The sequence below is a fragment of the Lepisosteus platostomus genome, chromosome 1 (assembly GCF_059453375.1).
Source record: "Lepisosteus platostomus isolate fLepPlt1 chromosome 1, fLepPlt1.hap1, whole genome shotgun sequence".
Classification (NCBI taxonomy): Eukaryota; Metazoa; Chordata; class Actinopteri; order Semionotiformes; family Lepisosteidae; genus Lepisosteus; species Lepisosteus platostomus.
In genome coordinates, this window is record NC_142611.1 from 12,985,172 (window position 1) to 13,001,719 (window position 16,548).

The window sequence follows — 16,548 nt, forward strand, 5'->3', positions numbered from 1 at the left end:
AAGTACCATTTTCTTTAAATAAATATATACAGTAGTTTCGCCTCCATCAGAAAAGTTCTTTCTTTTTCCAGACCTATATTAATCTCCTCTTAATTGCCACTTGTTAATTGTCACCTCCTCATGCAAAGCACTGGAGGAAATGTGCAGAGCATTTCCCCACTACCAAATTAAGACATTTTAAAAGGCACAGGAGAAAGAGAGCAGTGCTACAGATGAAGAATTAGATCAAAGTTTCAGAAGGCAGAGCAGCTGGAAAGTAGCAGGACTTTTCTTTCACAGAAAGAAAGTGAGGCAGCACACAGATCTGCAGGACTCCTGCTGGGCCATTAAGAATCTACACGGTAGACATGTAATTAATGCTGTCTCCAGACCAACAGTACACTCAGTATTTTCCCCAAAAGGCATTCCAGACAAACTTTTAATAACAAAGTGTCTCCTTTCTACACTGTAAGCGCTCAAATATACAGAGTATAATATATGGGAGCAACATGTTTTTTTTCCATCATGTTTTTCCTTCCAATTTTAAGAGTGATGCGTACAGATCTATTTTTCCCCACCTGTTAAGACTGAAAACAAATTGCATTCTCAAACATTTTACTCTGACCCTACACTAATATCTGCATATTAACAGAATTCAGACGTGAATACATACGAAGACTGAAGTTGTAAGCATAACTATGGACAGAAATCTGTGCACCTTAATTATACTTTTTCAAAAGCCTCATCAACACTGTGGGTGTTCACGGCTAACAATGTGACTTTAATTGATCATTAAAGTAAAAAGAAAAGTAGGTTACTCTTTTGTTGGCAGTTTGTGGCAGTGAGGATCAATGACTAAATAGAACAGTCTCTATAACGTTGAACACTGGAATGTTGAACAGCATCATGAATTGCTGTTTAACATGTACGTTGCTCCGTCTGACTTATTCAGCGTTTCCGAATAAGACACTTATCCGATTTGTGCTCCTTTGGATTTTTATTCATATCTACAGAACTCTCTATCCCTGGACTGGCAATCATCAACTATCCATAGCTTTGCTAGCTTTTTGTCTAACAATCGACACTTGTGAAAATTAAAATCATTAACTTTCAAATGTAACGAAAAAAAACTTCAAAACAAAAAAACAGAAACTGAAGAATAATTAACTGGAGCTGGAGTATTTTTTTCTCTTTGACTACAGTCAGACTTCATTGTTAAATTCATCAGCTGTTTCTCTACAGAGTGGCACTGTTTTTAAAGAGATGGAAAACAGGTTTGACCCAGGGGATGTCCAACATGAACGCACCATAACACACAGCAGGTGAGTGAATAAGGTGAGGAGCTGCCAGAGAAGGTAAATTACTCGGGTGTTTCATCTGACTATTTTATGTGTGTAACTTCTTATTATTTGACGTGTTAAAAATGAAGTATATCATTAAACACCTTTGAAGAACCATAAACCCTATGTGAGGTAATGAGAGAGAACTTTGCACATAGCCACCATCTTGGTTTAAACCTCAAGCCTAGTGTTGTGGCCTAGAGCCAAACGGGCCTCTCTGTAACCAACACTCGTCTCCTTGACAAAGCAACAGCTTTGTTGTCTCTCTTATCTTATAGTCAGAGACAGCCCACCTTTCTGCTGGCGGGAAAGTCCAGGGAGGATGAATTTTCTCTCACAGCTAAGGGGTGAAGATGCCCTAGTCCTCTGGGTACCAACGTCTCCAGTGAGGCCTGGTTCAGCTGGCCAACCTGTCCCTCAACAGTGCACGTCAACTACATCGATCCTGGCAAACGAACTACTGTACTGCCTACAAGCAAACCAGCGCCATCTGTTTCTAGAGAGGGCTATTGTGTTTCCTCCTTGAAAGAAACCTTTTTCCCCCCTAACTGGTCTTCCAAACCTTTTAATTAGCCCGAAGGAGGGATTAATTCCAGAGCCTATCACATCAGACACCTCTGCTCACATGGAATTTCACCACATCTGTGTGCTAATTACTCATTGAGGTCAGCTGTACCTCATTTTGCAGTTTCTTTCCAATTAAATGTCATCTTTCTCTCAAAACACTGTACATTCCAGTTTCTTGACAGGGCAGGACATTTTAAAGAATTTAGAAAGCTTTCTGGGAAGCACATACTGTATCTGCAACAGCCACATGGTAGGTCACACAGAAAATGTAGCTATTAGCGAAAACTAATGAACGTTAAGTTTGGCATAGTGAGAATTTATGAACAGTCGGACACTAAAATAGACCACTGCCTCCTGCAGAATTTAATTTACAAGGAATAATTACCATTCCAGAAGCTGCTGATTTTTAAACTCAGTAAGATCTGATTGTGTACTAGGAGTAATGATTTCTTTCCTTCTCCAGATGTAAGAATGCATAAGGCCCGTCCTAAAAAAAATACATTCCATTTTAAACCGTTTTTTGTATGTCTCCATAGCCATTCATTCAAACAAGTCATCTCCATTTCTGCCTTTTATTTTTTACTCCCACTCTTCCCTTTTTCACCATTACCACCCACAATCTTTTTGTTTTATTTCTAGGGGGTAGGAAATGGTCTGTGCTGGCTCCCCACCATTCTAGAAAAAAAATAACTGAAGACATCTTTGTAAAGATGAATGTAGGGGGGGAAACAGGCTCATATTGCTTTACGAGAAACAGAAGATGGAATCTTGTTCTTTTCTAAAACACAGAATTGCTCCAACAAACTATCACAATGATCCATTTGCGACAGCAATAATGATTTGCGACGGCAACTTTCAAAGTCTCGTTGCAGATTTTCGATCAGGTTCGAGTCTGAATTTGACTGGACCCCTCGTGGACATTCACTTTCTTCTGGCTAAGTAACGCCAATGTAGCTTCGGCCTTGTGCTTTGTGTCACATCCTGGTGACAAGTGAACTTTTGCCCCAGGTTTAGGTCTTTAGCAGACTGAAGCAGATGTTCCTCGAGATTTGCCTGTGCTTTGCTCCATCTGTTTCCCCTCAGTCTTCTGAAGTGTCCCAGTGCCTGCTGATGAGAAGCAGCCTCATAACATAATACAGGCTCAATCATGTTGGACAGCGGGGACGGTATTGTCTGGATCCACGGTGTTCGGTTTGCACCAAATGCAACACTTTGCATTTTTACTAAAAGGTTATCATTTTGTCTATTCTGAACATGAAACCTTTTGCCCAAAAAAAGGTGTTTAGTTGCAAACTCAAAGCAGGATTTGAGATGGGTTTCCATTCGTTCAGCTTCGTGGAGTGACTCGGTTGTGCAGTGACTAGGATTGTACTGATTCATTGACGTTTTCTTGCATCTCAGCCACTGTGCTCCGTAGCTTTTTTCGCTGCTGGTCTTACAGTGACATCATTGACAAGATTCCTCCTTCCCTGTGTGCCCAGTTTTTAGCCCAGAAGTCTAGGTGGTATGATCCATCTTCCACTTCTCCATGAAAAACTTCACCATGCTCAAATATTCAGTGCCTAAAATTAGTGCCCACCCTTCTCCTGATCTGTGCCTTTCTGAATCTTTATTCCCGAGTTGTTTTGACAAGTTCTTGGTGGTCACGTATAACGTTTTGCTTTAAAAAAAAACTCCCTACCTGACTGGCTTTATACAGACAGATGTATTTATTTTGAAGTAATATGAACCACTATTATTGCACACTGAGAGGCCATTCTACTGTACAACAAAGTAATTTCTGTTTGCCATCATAAAAAGGGTATATTCTTATGCAATCAACACATTTTAGTTTTTGATTTTTCTTCCATGTAAGTGTCAAGAGTAACGCAATCATAAAGCATGAGTTTCAGTAAAATTCAATGCGAGGCTTCCTTGAATATATGTAAGAACAGCCAGTAAATGTACAATTATTTTATTTCACGCAGTCTTAAAACACAAATCAAGGTGAGAACTTTAAACATCTCGTATTAATACAGAACATTATGTTTAGGTCATATATTAGAGATACAAATTGATCAACTTTAGTAAAATAGAATGTGATATAGAGAAGAGTAATTGCTCAAAAAATGTTAATTATTTTATAACATCAATCTTCAGATGATTGTCCATTTTGCTTACTTAGTTAGAAAGTTTTATTAATCCTTTTACCTTTAGTTCCAATTATTATTATTCCTTTCATTTATACCTAATCACTTCCAGGAAACAGAAACCACACTCATTATTTGACACTGTGTAATTCCACGTGAAAGAACATCTTTAAACTGAGAACAGGAGACACAAAGGATTATGGGAGTCTGGAACAGCTACCCATCCTTATTGTTGAAGCCAATACCCTGGCTTCCTTCAAGAAACTGTTGGATGAGATGCCTGAATCAATTAACTACCTAACAGGCTCAATGGCTTTCTCTTGTGTATGACCTTTTGGTATGTTCTAGACTTTAAACCATGGGCACTTTAGTTAAAAGGATATCATTGACCTTGGAAGTTCCAACTATGGAAACTTTGTTGGCTTCCTCCTCATCTTAAGCCAGCAGGCTGACCGCTACAGAACTGTGTGTCAAAGCACATGAAGGCAGAAAAGGGACTGCAGAGAAAACTTCATTTATCGCTTTAAGAAAGAGCATAAAGCAAATACTAGCTCAAGCACAGGCTTTATTGGGCCTAAGGACAGAGCACCTGGAGACAGAGCAAAAACAAATCAAAACACTGTTCTTCCCTATTCAACATCTGCCCACTACACAGACTTAAAGGCAGCCCAGGATTGAAGATATTCTATAAAATCAATTTTTTATCATAAACTGCCAGGTTAGCAATAAACACAACATCACTACAACATTTTTTTTTTTACCATTTAGTTTAAATTAGTTTAATTTAACTGGAAAAATATCTTACTGTACAGTAGAGGGCTATCTACTCTGAAATGTAAAGAAAGGATATTGTTTTGAAGGAACTTTGAAATGTGCAAACTCTTTCTGAACATACGACAAAACGTGTCACTCTGTGAATGAATCACCTACAGGCAATTTTAGATTGCTGAAAATCAAACAGAAACAAAAATAAAACAGTGTGTGGGGTAAAGTTGTAGTGCTTTTCTTCACCAATCTCTTACGGGTTGTCAGATTACCCTCATTTATGCAATCTCTCTGACAGCACCACCCCAATAATCAAATATAGCCTTCAAGCACCAACCACTGTGCACAAAGTCTGATGACTCTGCAAAGCAGCCTTAAGAGACAGTTTACAACTGCTGTGATACATCTAAGCGCAGTTTCCAGGGGGAGCTGGGCTTTGAAAATAAACAAGGACAGACTGTGAACCACCAACCACCCAATTTATTTTTCTACATTTATGCATTAAATGGACTTTCTTAATTATGATCATTAGAAAACTAGAACTGTATTGATAATGATCATATCACTTATAGTGTGATGGTAATCTCAGTAACCACTGCTATGCACCTAGATACTGTACAGTACATTTAAATTTTAACTGTACTGTCAGTTTTACGGCTGAGGTTGGATACTTTAATACACTCAGACCTACCCAGGTACATAGCAGAGGTGCTGGCAATGACTCCCAAGGAAAGTTAGCAACAGCAGCCTTGATGTGCTTATTTCTTATCTTTCAAAGTGGAACGGATGGTAGTTTTCCCCGTGTGGTTTATTACCATTATCATTGCTATAGTTCATCAGCATGCCACAAAAGACAGTCAAGAGCTTCTCACTGGCAGGGTCTGTACTGTGGGACAGTGACCTAATGTGGCCAGCAACTATCTGTGCTCCACCCGCCTCGTCAACTGCACTCCTGCCCTCCTCTGGAAAACAAAGAGTTAAAGTAAAAAGAAAAACACCAGCAAACCATAAGAACAGAAACAAATCATAACATCAATGAAAAATAATAAGACAACATTAACTGCACAAATTAACGATACACAAACAGAACAATGTAATAACAGCAACGGTATATTCACAGGATTACAAAACATCTCTCCAATTATAACCTAATCATTGGACATAAGTCCTAAGTTAAGCTAAAAAAGGTCCTGTCGCCACATGGAGGAGTTTAGAAGCAGGGAGACCAATACTTATTTGTAATTTTTCCTGCCATGTCGTCTTCTTTTTATTTACTTGTGCAACTGTGTTGATTGTGTATTTAAAGCTCCTGATGTGCTGGACAGAAACAAGGGCAATTTAGTCAAGAGCCATACTGAAAAACCTTCTAAAGGAGCGCAAGATGTAGGCATTTGAAGGCAGCTGCATTTCCCTGAAAGTATCAGTGAATTTGATCTGCTTTAAACTGTTTCGAATCAGGAGCTTATCTATTCCAGTCCCTGCAGGACAAATCAGTGGGGACATTTTTCTTAAATTATGTGAGAGAGTGAAACAAGGGGACAATGGAATCTACAAGAGGAAATTCTATTTGGTTTGCTTCCATACATCACCTCCTTACTTAAAAAACCCATTTATTGCAGCACTTGATATTCTTTCAAATCTCCCTTCTTGTCCCTTGAGCTCAAGAAGCTGTTTCAAAACCTACTTTTTGCTGGAAAACTTTGTTACTGTGGCACAGGTTCTATATGGAAAGAGCTGCAAAGAATCAGACAAAACACATACACACACGATACAAAACAAGGACTGAAATCAGAGGACACTGGCACGTCAGATTGCATCACACTACATACCCTGAATTCTTCCTAGCTAATGCTATGACATTTGATATAGAATGGGATAAACAAATTCTAATGGGATTTAAATGCCATTCTAATTTAAAAATACTGCAGTACTGTACTTACAGTATTATTAATTTTAAAACTTCTTTGATTTGTACAAATATCTGTTTTAGTGACATCATTCTGACTTTCTGGTACAAAGGATCAAGTAAGTTAATACCACATGAAGACAAATACATGAAAATGAAAATTAAGAAGAGAAAAATGTTCAGCCTTCTCTTTAATTAAAAATAAGTTATTATTTTAATATTTGGGGGTTCTGTGACAACAATAATAATCTCAGTAGCATTAAGTGAGGTCTTAGCCTTTTAAATATTAAATAATGTCAGGTATATCATTTATACAGTGGTGACTTTCATGTCAACATCATTTGTCATAAAATATTTCTGCATTCTTTTTTAAAAAAGAACAAATTATGGACTGAAATGGTTGGCATAAAATTGAAGCTGAAGCTGGGTCGTGTGAAATTTTATGATGTAAAAAAAAAATCAGTAAAATCAACACAATGTCTTAAGATTTAACACCAGTAGGATGAATATACTGACTGGTGCACCAAGCTTGCATCAGGAGAGCATTTGACTAGTTACAATATCATCATCCCCACATATATTTAGTGATAATGAAGTTCACAGAAGTAGTGATAGATGGCTGAATGCAATATTGGTCTGAGAGTAGATGTCTATGTGTAAAAAGAGTTTATGCTAGCATGAAGTCCCAATTAACTAAGGAACTATTTTCAGCTGATAGCTTTGCCTAAACCTGCCCACAGGGACAGTATAGTTGTTTGAGTTTCAGATATGAAAATTATACTAAGAATAAAACTATATATATAAATATATATTTATATCTATGGTTACATCTATATTTATATTCATACGTGTGATACGATTTTCTGTGTACTGTTCTGTTCTAGTTTCCTCTTGTGTGTCCGGACTGTGAGTAACTCTTGTATTGTATTGTATGTATTGTACTATTATTATATAATTCGTTACACTGTGGCTGTGTTGTGTGTGTTAAGCTGCTGTTGCACTGCAATTTCCCTCACGGGATCAATAAAGTATCTATCTATCTAACTGCAGGTCAATTGAGACACTTCAATCTATGTTATACTCTATATCTATACATTAGAATACTGTATATGTTATAGTATGAGGCTTAGCAGACAGCAATAATAGTAAATGAACATTAAATTCACTGTGTCACTTTAGCAGTTTACCGGGGTAATACAGATGCCATGAAACAGTTTATCTTTTGTTTTCTGTGCCTTGGCTTCTCTCAGGTAGATCTGCTAGGCCTACTGGCATGTAGTTGCAAAAGCTGTGTTCGTATGCGAAAGAGAAAGTATTTGTGGTCAACGTTAGTCAAGAAAATATTTTAAAAACTCATTGTCTTTTTTTTTAAATTGTAGCTTCATTACTGGAAGAAGTAGTCATAAGCTATCATGTCAATACACCACAAGAACAATTTAACATCATTGAGGCTACCAATAAGAAGAAGCCATTCAGCCCAATGTGCTGATCGTGGCTCTATCTCCCTTGCAGTACTGATAAGCCACCGAAACCAACCCCAGAGAGGCCAGCCGAACACTGGGGTGGGGTAAAAAACTGAGGCACCCCGTACAAAGCCACCCCAAAACGGGAGAACATATGAACTCCACACAGGCCGACACCTGACGTTGGAACCCAATTTGGGAATCTGGAAGTTGAAAGGCAGCAGTGGTTTGTTACCATGCGCTGCTCTCCACATCACCCGCAACACAGGGATGCTGGGACAGTGAATTATATGCCCACTGGTTTTGAAAGCTGATTTCTCGAAAATGGCCGGAGCTCCTGTAAAGCCTAAAGATCCACTGTATAAACTGTAGCGCCAGTGCGACATCTCCTCATTACCAATTAAAGAAGCAGGAGGAAAGGCAGAACCGGAGGGGAGGCACAACGGAATGAATCAGTGAGACAAGCTGTTTACCTTGCCTCGTCTCATGACAAAGTGGCAGGGAAGGAAATCATTATCTTCCCTGCCAGCCAGAGAAACAAGGGGATGACGCCGTGAAACGGCTCACAGTTTCTATTTCTGAAGTTTTCACGTTCACGTTCAATCCTGGAGGAGGAACTAAGTGCTATGACATTTAAAATATTTCTCTGTACTTTAAGACAGCCGTGAAATCACTTATATTATCTCGCCATAAAGTCCATGCAATCAGCGTCTCGGGGAAAAGATGAGAGACCATCATTTGTAATCCACTATGTGCAGATCCACCGTTTTTTTTTTTTTAGCTGGTACACTTCACAGGCTCCCTGAGGCTTACATGTTGGAATATTTCCATGACTCCAATTCCTTGCTCAGCTGCAGACTCGAGCCCAGAATGGTGTCTTTTCAGCTGTAAGCCTGTAAAATCCGGTTCCAAGTGAAGTAAATGGTGAACAAGTCACAAAGTCAATTCTTTTCATATAGCACATAACCAAAGCCAAATATTTGGGAAATTAGGTCAGAAGGAAGAAGTCCATAAGGCTATATGGCTTGATTTGAAAGCATTGATAAAAAAAATAGCTTTCTAAGGACCAGTGTCAAAGCATCAATGTACAAACCAAAGTCGAAGATTATACAGATCTAAACCAAGTGGTTAAGGAACTCTAATCTAAGGTCATGAAAAACATGCAGCTCTATTTTCAAGGATAATAATAGTTGAATCTGGATGCTTGAAACTCATCCCCCCCAAGAAATTGTACAATGGAGAAGAATTTGAAAAGCTGCTTCCATGTATGTATATATGCTTCAGACACCGGGAACTGACTTGTCTACTTCTGTAGCCATGCGTGACCAGTGTATACAACCTGTTTAATCGAGACATTTATCTAATGAAAGAGGCTACAGTTAAAAAAAAAACAAAATAGAACAATATGCTTTAAAATGCATTTTCTTTGGGCTGTCGGAGGTCCTAAACTAGCCTATTGTGACGGACTTGCCTAGCTAAAACCTATTCTGTAAAGAAAGGGGAAAGCAAAACCATTACTGTATGTCCTTGAACCACCAGATCTGTTAATCCACAGAAGCAGTGCAGAGCCCTGATATGTCTGTATCCTGTGGTCTGTGAAGGACAACATAGAAACATCTATGAATTGTCTCATTTTAAAAAAAGATGGGTGAACAGTAGAAGCGTAGAGCTGAAGGTGAGGGTCAAATTTAAAAAGTACAAAAGTGAATTCCTCTCAGAAGCAGTACCCCTGTTAGTTTAAACAGAGTGGGAGGATGTTTGTGTAGGTGTCTTGATTGGGTTTGTAAAGATACACAAACATGTTTTTCTTTACTTCTCGCATCATTACGAGAGAGATGAACGGTCTGACCCATAATAGCACTGAGAAAATGCTTTTCTTTTAGTCAAAATAGTTTATAAAATCATTTTCTTATTGCAATAGAGAATTATTTCCCAAGCAGCCTTGATAGGAAAGTGGCTCTAAGAGATCATCCATAAGGCACAAAATTGTCCCAAACTTCAACAGAGACAGGTTTGAGACAGATAAATGGATATATTGTAACAGGAAGGATTATTACACTCAGAATTAAGTGTTAGGAAAGATGTGTAGAAATTTATTTCTGTGGTCTTAAATGTACAATAACCCTGGCAGAGTAAAACTGCTGATTTAAGTTTTAGGAATGAATCAGAGAAGGGTCATCTGCACAAGCTGCAGGTCCAGACTCTTAAACGAACCAGGACATCCTAAATAATATCATCATAAATAAATTGGTGGCATCTGTGACTCTTACAGTTACTGTATATCAGCAAATATAAAAATCAGCACAGCTTAGTCTCCTATTTCTAGACAGACCCATCTGGAGGTCACCTGTCAAATCATCCAGTGAGGTATCTTTGGGATGGGGAAGAACTGAAAATTCTTGGTGGGAGAAAAAAACGTGTTTACGATAATTAAAAAAGTCTGAACAATTCATTCTCAGGTGATCTCCCTTTATCCGAGCCTGCCAACCTGACAAGCTACTCGACCATGTGACACGGGCCACATTTATCCCAGTTTTTGGAAAGTGAACTTAAGTTCAAGACACCGGGCTGAGAGCGAGTCCATACATTAACAGGGTTCTGCTCACAACCTCCTCTGCAAAAAGAGAAATTGGGACCCACGAGACGACTGTAATTATGGCCCGATCAACAATGGAAGTACTGGTGAACTTTTGTTGACAAGCATGAATAACGTTATTTTCGGCAGCACCTCGGTAACAATGAGGGCTAGTGAACTGAAATTTTTCCCAGCCTTTGTCCCTTGTGACCGAACCTCGCACAGAATGTTGGAAAGCTACACGAGACATTGCAAGTGGAATCATTCCCTGCCTCTTTTGTTGATGGTACTGTCATTGGCACTGAGACAGAGGAAGAAGATTGGGCAGGGCTGCAACAAACCAGCTTAGCTCTGTCTCCAGTTGGGACCTTCAAACTCTCCATAAAACAACCTGACCAGAGAGTTATTAGATGAGTATAAGCTCAATACTTCTTCACTTATTGTACTTTAATGGAAAATCCCAATGCTCTCTGATGTACTGACTGTGGAGGGGAGGGATGGTCTGTTTGTCATCACTGTGAAGTGCATTGTCCTTTTCCTTTCATTATTTTTGTGAGATAACCCTTCATAAACATACTGTGAAAAAAGGAAATCTCAAGAACTAACCTACTGTATTATTCCAACACAGGGTAGATACATTTTAATTTGCAACAGTGACTTAACATTTGCCTGTCTTTGTAAATATTAATGTTGCTTAATAATAGGAGATCGATTTAAATTATCAGGGTTGGCAATAACAAGTGTTATAGTCAATATATTTTAATTTAGGTTATATTAATATCTTTGTAATCCCTGAGTGAATGTTCGGTCATTTATCAAAGCTGATCGATTCACAAATATAACTCTGGTTGGTATGCTATGCAAGTTTTGTTGTTAATAAAATGGTATATTGCATACAGTACTTTGCATTTTTGTTAATATTGCCTTTTATTTTGTCCTTGCAGCAATAAAAACAATCTTGAAACATATTTCACCAATATCTAATAGTTCCAGTAAAATCAAAACAACACTTCAGTACTACTGTCTCTCATGATTAATTTTTCACAGGACCACTTGACCTCACCCGCTAACTCTCCTGACTCCAGTCCTTGAATGAGTTTACCTTATCGATTTGCAGAAGCCTGTTGAACAGTACGAACTCCAAAGGCAGCTGGAGGAGTCCATGATAATGAGACATCAGTTTTCTTCTGAGCCATGACCTTCTTAGTCAGATCCCACAAGGGAATCTTAGCATTCTTTGCTCTGCTACACTTATAGGGTTCGAGACATAAGTGATGAGTAAAGTTGGTTTTAAAGAGGTGATACTCATTCAGACATACTTAGTGAGTCAAGAAAAGTCAATGAGACAAAAAAAAATAAGAGCTGTAATCTGCACAGCCACCATCATCATCTGCATGCACCTACCGAGAATGCTGACGGGTGAACATTCTAGAATTCAGACACGCTCACTGCAGTGGGGCCAGGACAGCTGAGAGCTGTCTTCCAGCTGGTGTCTCCCCTCTAGGTATTCACAGTCAAGCTCGGTCATCACACTCTCACATTTCACACAGCTAGGTTACCTTTCACTGTACTGAGTGACATCAAATTACATTACATCAAAAGCATCCTGGATTTGTTTTCTGGCCTGTCTCGTATGAAGGAACATTGAAACAATTAAGGTTTCTACTGTATGTAAGGCTTGGTATCTGTTGTCATCAGACTTTAAAAAATAAAAATAAATGCTGCTGCAGCTTTAAGCGAATTGTCGCCACTGTTTGACCCAAGCAGCTTAAAGTCAGATTCCTCTTGCTAGACTAGATTTCCTTCAGATCCACCAGTGACCCTCCAGTCAGACTGTACCCAGACTGTATATGACCAGTCCAGTGCGTTGACCCTTTACTTCTTCAGGAATTCCAGTGCTGGCCTAGTTGTGAAAATGGAAATGCAGGTCATGCTGAACAATCAGCAAGCAAGCAGTAATTCCTATTGCTCTGGAACACTGGTTTCCTTTAAGTGTGCCAGCTGTTTGTTTTTTACACTTGGTCTCCCATTTTGTTTCCATATAAACTGTGGTTTAATTTTAAAAAATGCATTGGTAATGAACTTTTGATTTCTCAGACCATTTGAACCATTTGAAAAAAAAAGTCACCAGGTTTCCAAAACGGCTGCTCAGAGTGTATGCCACTCTCCATTATTCTCCGTCAAAATGTAGTTTGTTTTCCATGTCAAATGTGAATCCTCTATAATTAGCAAAATTATTGCTTCCGCACACTTACTTTTCCAAGAAACATTTTACAGTACAGTTGTCTTCCTGTGGAACTTTTCTTAGTGTACAAAACATATGACGACATTTCTAGATGACCACACACACACATTTTTGTAAAGTCTCCATGCAATTACTGTAGTTTTACTCCGGTCTCAAGAAGGCCCGTGTCTTTTGAGCTCCTGCTTAGTCAGGCTTCACCATCGACTTCTCTTCAACGCCGATTGTTCAGAATGTGCTATCTAATTCTGTCAGATCCTTGCTCATTGGTCTAAGGTTCTACTGTATGTAGACCTTCCAAAGCAAATTGCTATTCTCCTTTTACCGGCAGCTCACTTGCGCTGCTTCTAGAAACAAAACATTTCAGCTGTGTAATTTTTTGTCACAGAATTTTATTTGAAATTAGCCTTAACCCAGTCTCTTATTTCAACTAGATAACTACAGTTAATCACTAAAAAAAAAAAACTTTCCTTTTTTATAGGCTTAATTTGTAGAGGTAAACCGTATGACTTGGTGCCTTATTTTGCTCATTAACAATATCAAGTGCTTGCAATATAAATGTCTTTTAATAACTTGTTCTACACTATTTTACTGGCATGCTGCGGCATGGTTTTTAAATTATGATGACCATTCTTGACACAGAAAGCAAATAATTTGGAACTGAGTGCATGGGATTCAAAAAAATAAAATATCCAAGATGTGAAAAACGTATTTAAATAAGGACAATTATGCACAAGCATTTCTAAAATGATTAATGAGGGACTGATCTATGCGCAGGCCAATGCACACACAATTAAATACTGTTCAGGAGCGCAAGCTACAAAATTTAATGCTCCCTTAACAAACGGCAGTGCCATTGCCAGAAACCATTCCACACCATTCATCTGCAGCAGTGACTTGTTTATAGCGATTCAATCAAAGTAATACAAAAAATGACATTCTCGACATACAGGTGGCTCGTGGCAGCAGCGCTCGTCCATTCAGAGTGGGAAAACCTGCCGGGAGTGTGAGCAGAGCAATAGGGAGGCGGAGGGGGGCTCGGGGTTACTCACGGCTGTCATAGCAGATGTTTCCCAGGGCTCGGCCTGTTTGCAGGAGCACCTCCTGGTCTTTACAGTGTAGGAGCTGAACCAGGGGAGGAATCAATCCGGCCTCCACGCAGGGGCTCCGCATGAACTCTGTAAACAACACAGGACTTCGTCATGGCCAGCCCTCCACTCACCCGCAATTCACAGGGTCAACCTCCTTGGCCAATGGGCTTCCCTTCGCAGGCTGCCCACACGATGCCACGGCGCGCCGGCGGACAAATGCCCACAAAGAGGGCTGCCAGTGGGGAAAAAAAAAATTAGAGACCGAGGCAACGCCTGCAGAATACAAGGTTGTCGTTTTTAGGTTTAGACAAGGATCTCCCATATCAATAAAACAATACGGACCATTTTGAATGTGAAGCTTGAGGTGACTGTTTAGAAAGAAAAGGCAACAGTACAGTATTCGCCTGCTCTGCAAAGCAGATGTTCCTGCTACACAAATGACATTATAATCTCAAATGAGCTGTGAGAAGCTCACAGAGCCTTTTTAGACTTCCTTGTCACCCACAAAAAGAATTGCTGCTTTTTCTTGTCTAAGAACCCCATTTCTCATGTGCGTTTTCATTGCAAATTTAATTCCAGCACCAGGGCTGTGACTTTGGTAGCAAAAGCTCTTTCAGCATGTTATCATTTTTCTTTGTGATCAAATGTTGGGAGCAATGAGCTTTTCGGACTCCAGAGGCCTTGCACTCTGGACCACTGACAATCATCTGCTTATGTAATACTTCAGTCTGTCTGCAAAAAAAGCACCGTCAGATGTTTTTTTTTCCCCCATCTATTTTCTGTAGTACTTCTCAACAATCTGGAGTCTCCTGCCCACTGCATATTGATGTATGACAATTTTATACAAACCCTACTTCCCTTAAGATTTATAGCATGGGATTTCAAAATGGGGCATAAAGAGGAGCATTTTATTGTTATGGTAAAATAATGCTGACTAGAGCAAACAGCATGTTTACTGTTTAGGGAACATATCTTGATCATCATGTTCTGTTCCTTTATTTACACTTAAAAGCCTTTTCGTGGTGAATGTGTCACTTAGAGAACTTGCAGTGTTACAGGTAATGAAGAAGCAGTCCACAAAGAACTGTAATTTTCCACAAGATCCAGCAGCGTTGGGCCAAACCGAAAATGTCCATTGGCTAGCGCTGTGAGAAGGGAAAGAATGGATTATGTCCGGCAATAAACGAGCAGTGCCTTAAGAAGGACAATCATTTTCACTCAGCCCTGATTAATCCAGCCTGTGCTTAGGGAGGACCAACTGGGAAAAAAAAATAATCTGGGACATCCTCACTTTGTGGATTTTACCCTTGTCTAAATAATGCAAAAAAAACTTTTTGTAAGGATTTTTATTTTGTGATCTATCACGTGGATGTGTTTTAAGTAGTGTATACTCTCTGTACTGCGTTACTCTAAAGTGCTTTGATATTCGCATATCAAATGTATATCAAATATTATGGTTATATCTGGTATATCTGGTATTACTGTGACTGTATTCACAATAAAGTTTCTTATGGCTTGCAACGCATGCATTCAAATTGGTCTAAGCCATGAACTTTAGGCCAAGATACAACTAAAGAGATAAATGCCTAATTTCTGCTCCTTTGCCAAGTTCCAACAGCAAGCAGATAGCAATCAAATTGCAGATGTCTTTTGCAGGCTATTAAGAATAATCAATTATCATCCTGGAATTATTTTTTTCCATCAATTCATCGCATGTTACTTCCAAACCTTTTTTTGTTTAGAAAAATCATGTCATCTTGAACACAAAACCCTTTTTGGTATGGAAAACAATACCAAGGACACAGCTCTGCAGTGTACTGTTCAACAAGGTGTGATATTAACCACAAGCAACTGAGATGGAAGAAATGCATGTTAAATTCAGCACATTTGACAAATGTTTCAGATTGCAGATTAAGAACTGAAATTTTACTTGTTTTGCTATATAGTACAATGCATAACTGGACAGGCAGTAGCTTTCCTTAAGCCAGTTTTATACAACTGTATTGCTGCCTAGTTAGTGTCTGTTCCAGAGAGCTCTTGCTGCTACCTTTGCACAGGGAATAGTCCAGTCAATAAAGGATTTTTCAGCTCATCAGGCACCCCCAATTCATTTAAGCTTTCACTGCTGATGTGAAAAATCCAGTGTAAATCAATTTCCCTGCCTCAATGTAAAACTGCAGGCATTTCAAATTTACTTCAAGTGCACGATTTACAACCCTGGCCTCCCCCATCTTAAGGCTGATTTAGCAAAATCTACTATCTTCGCTTTCAAAACCCAGTTAAATCTTTAATCACTTTGTCATCTACCGATATGTTTAGTTTGATTTAATTTGCAATATTCACAATATACAATTAGGACTCTATAAAAAATGCAGAACATGCAGAGAATTTAAAGTCGCTGCAATTCCGCAATATTTAATATGCAGTATTAAAAAATCAAAGCATGGTAGTAATTCTCAATTCTCATCAAAGATCTTCTATCAATGATAGC

General features: G+C 38.9%; 1 protein-coding gene across 4 annotated transcripts in view; it reads right to left on the reverse strand.

Annotated features, from left to right (window-relative positions):
• The window catches only part of rap1gds1 (RAP1, GTP-GDP dissociation stimulator 1), a 73,774-nt gene that overhangs the window by 27,629 nt on the left and 29,597 nt on the right, over positions 1-16,548 (reverse strand). For 3 of the 4 annotated variants that reach the window (XM_088624751.1, XM_088624743.1, XM_088624769.1), the window contains 2 exons: positions 14,019-14,144; positions 5,596-5,742 (listed from right to left, as the gene is read on the reverse strand). In XM_088624751.1, the coding sequence (XP_088480877.1) occupies positions 5,596-5,742; positions 14,019-14,144 (273 nt within the window). The remainder of the gene's footprint in view (positions 1-5,595; positions 5,743-14,018; positions 14,145-16,548) is intronic. The other variant, XM_088624761.1, reaches the window with a different exon arrangement.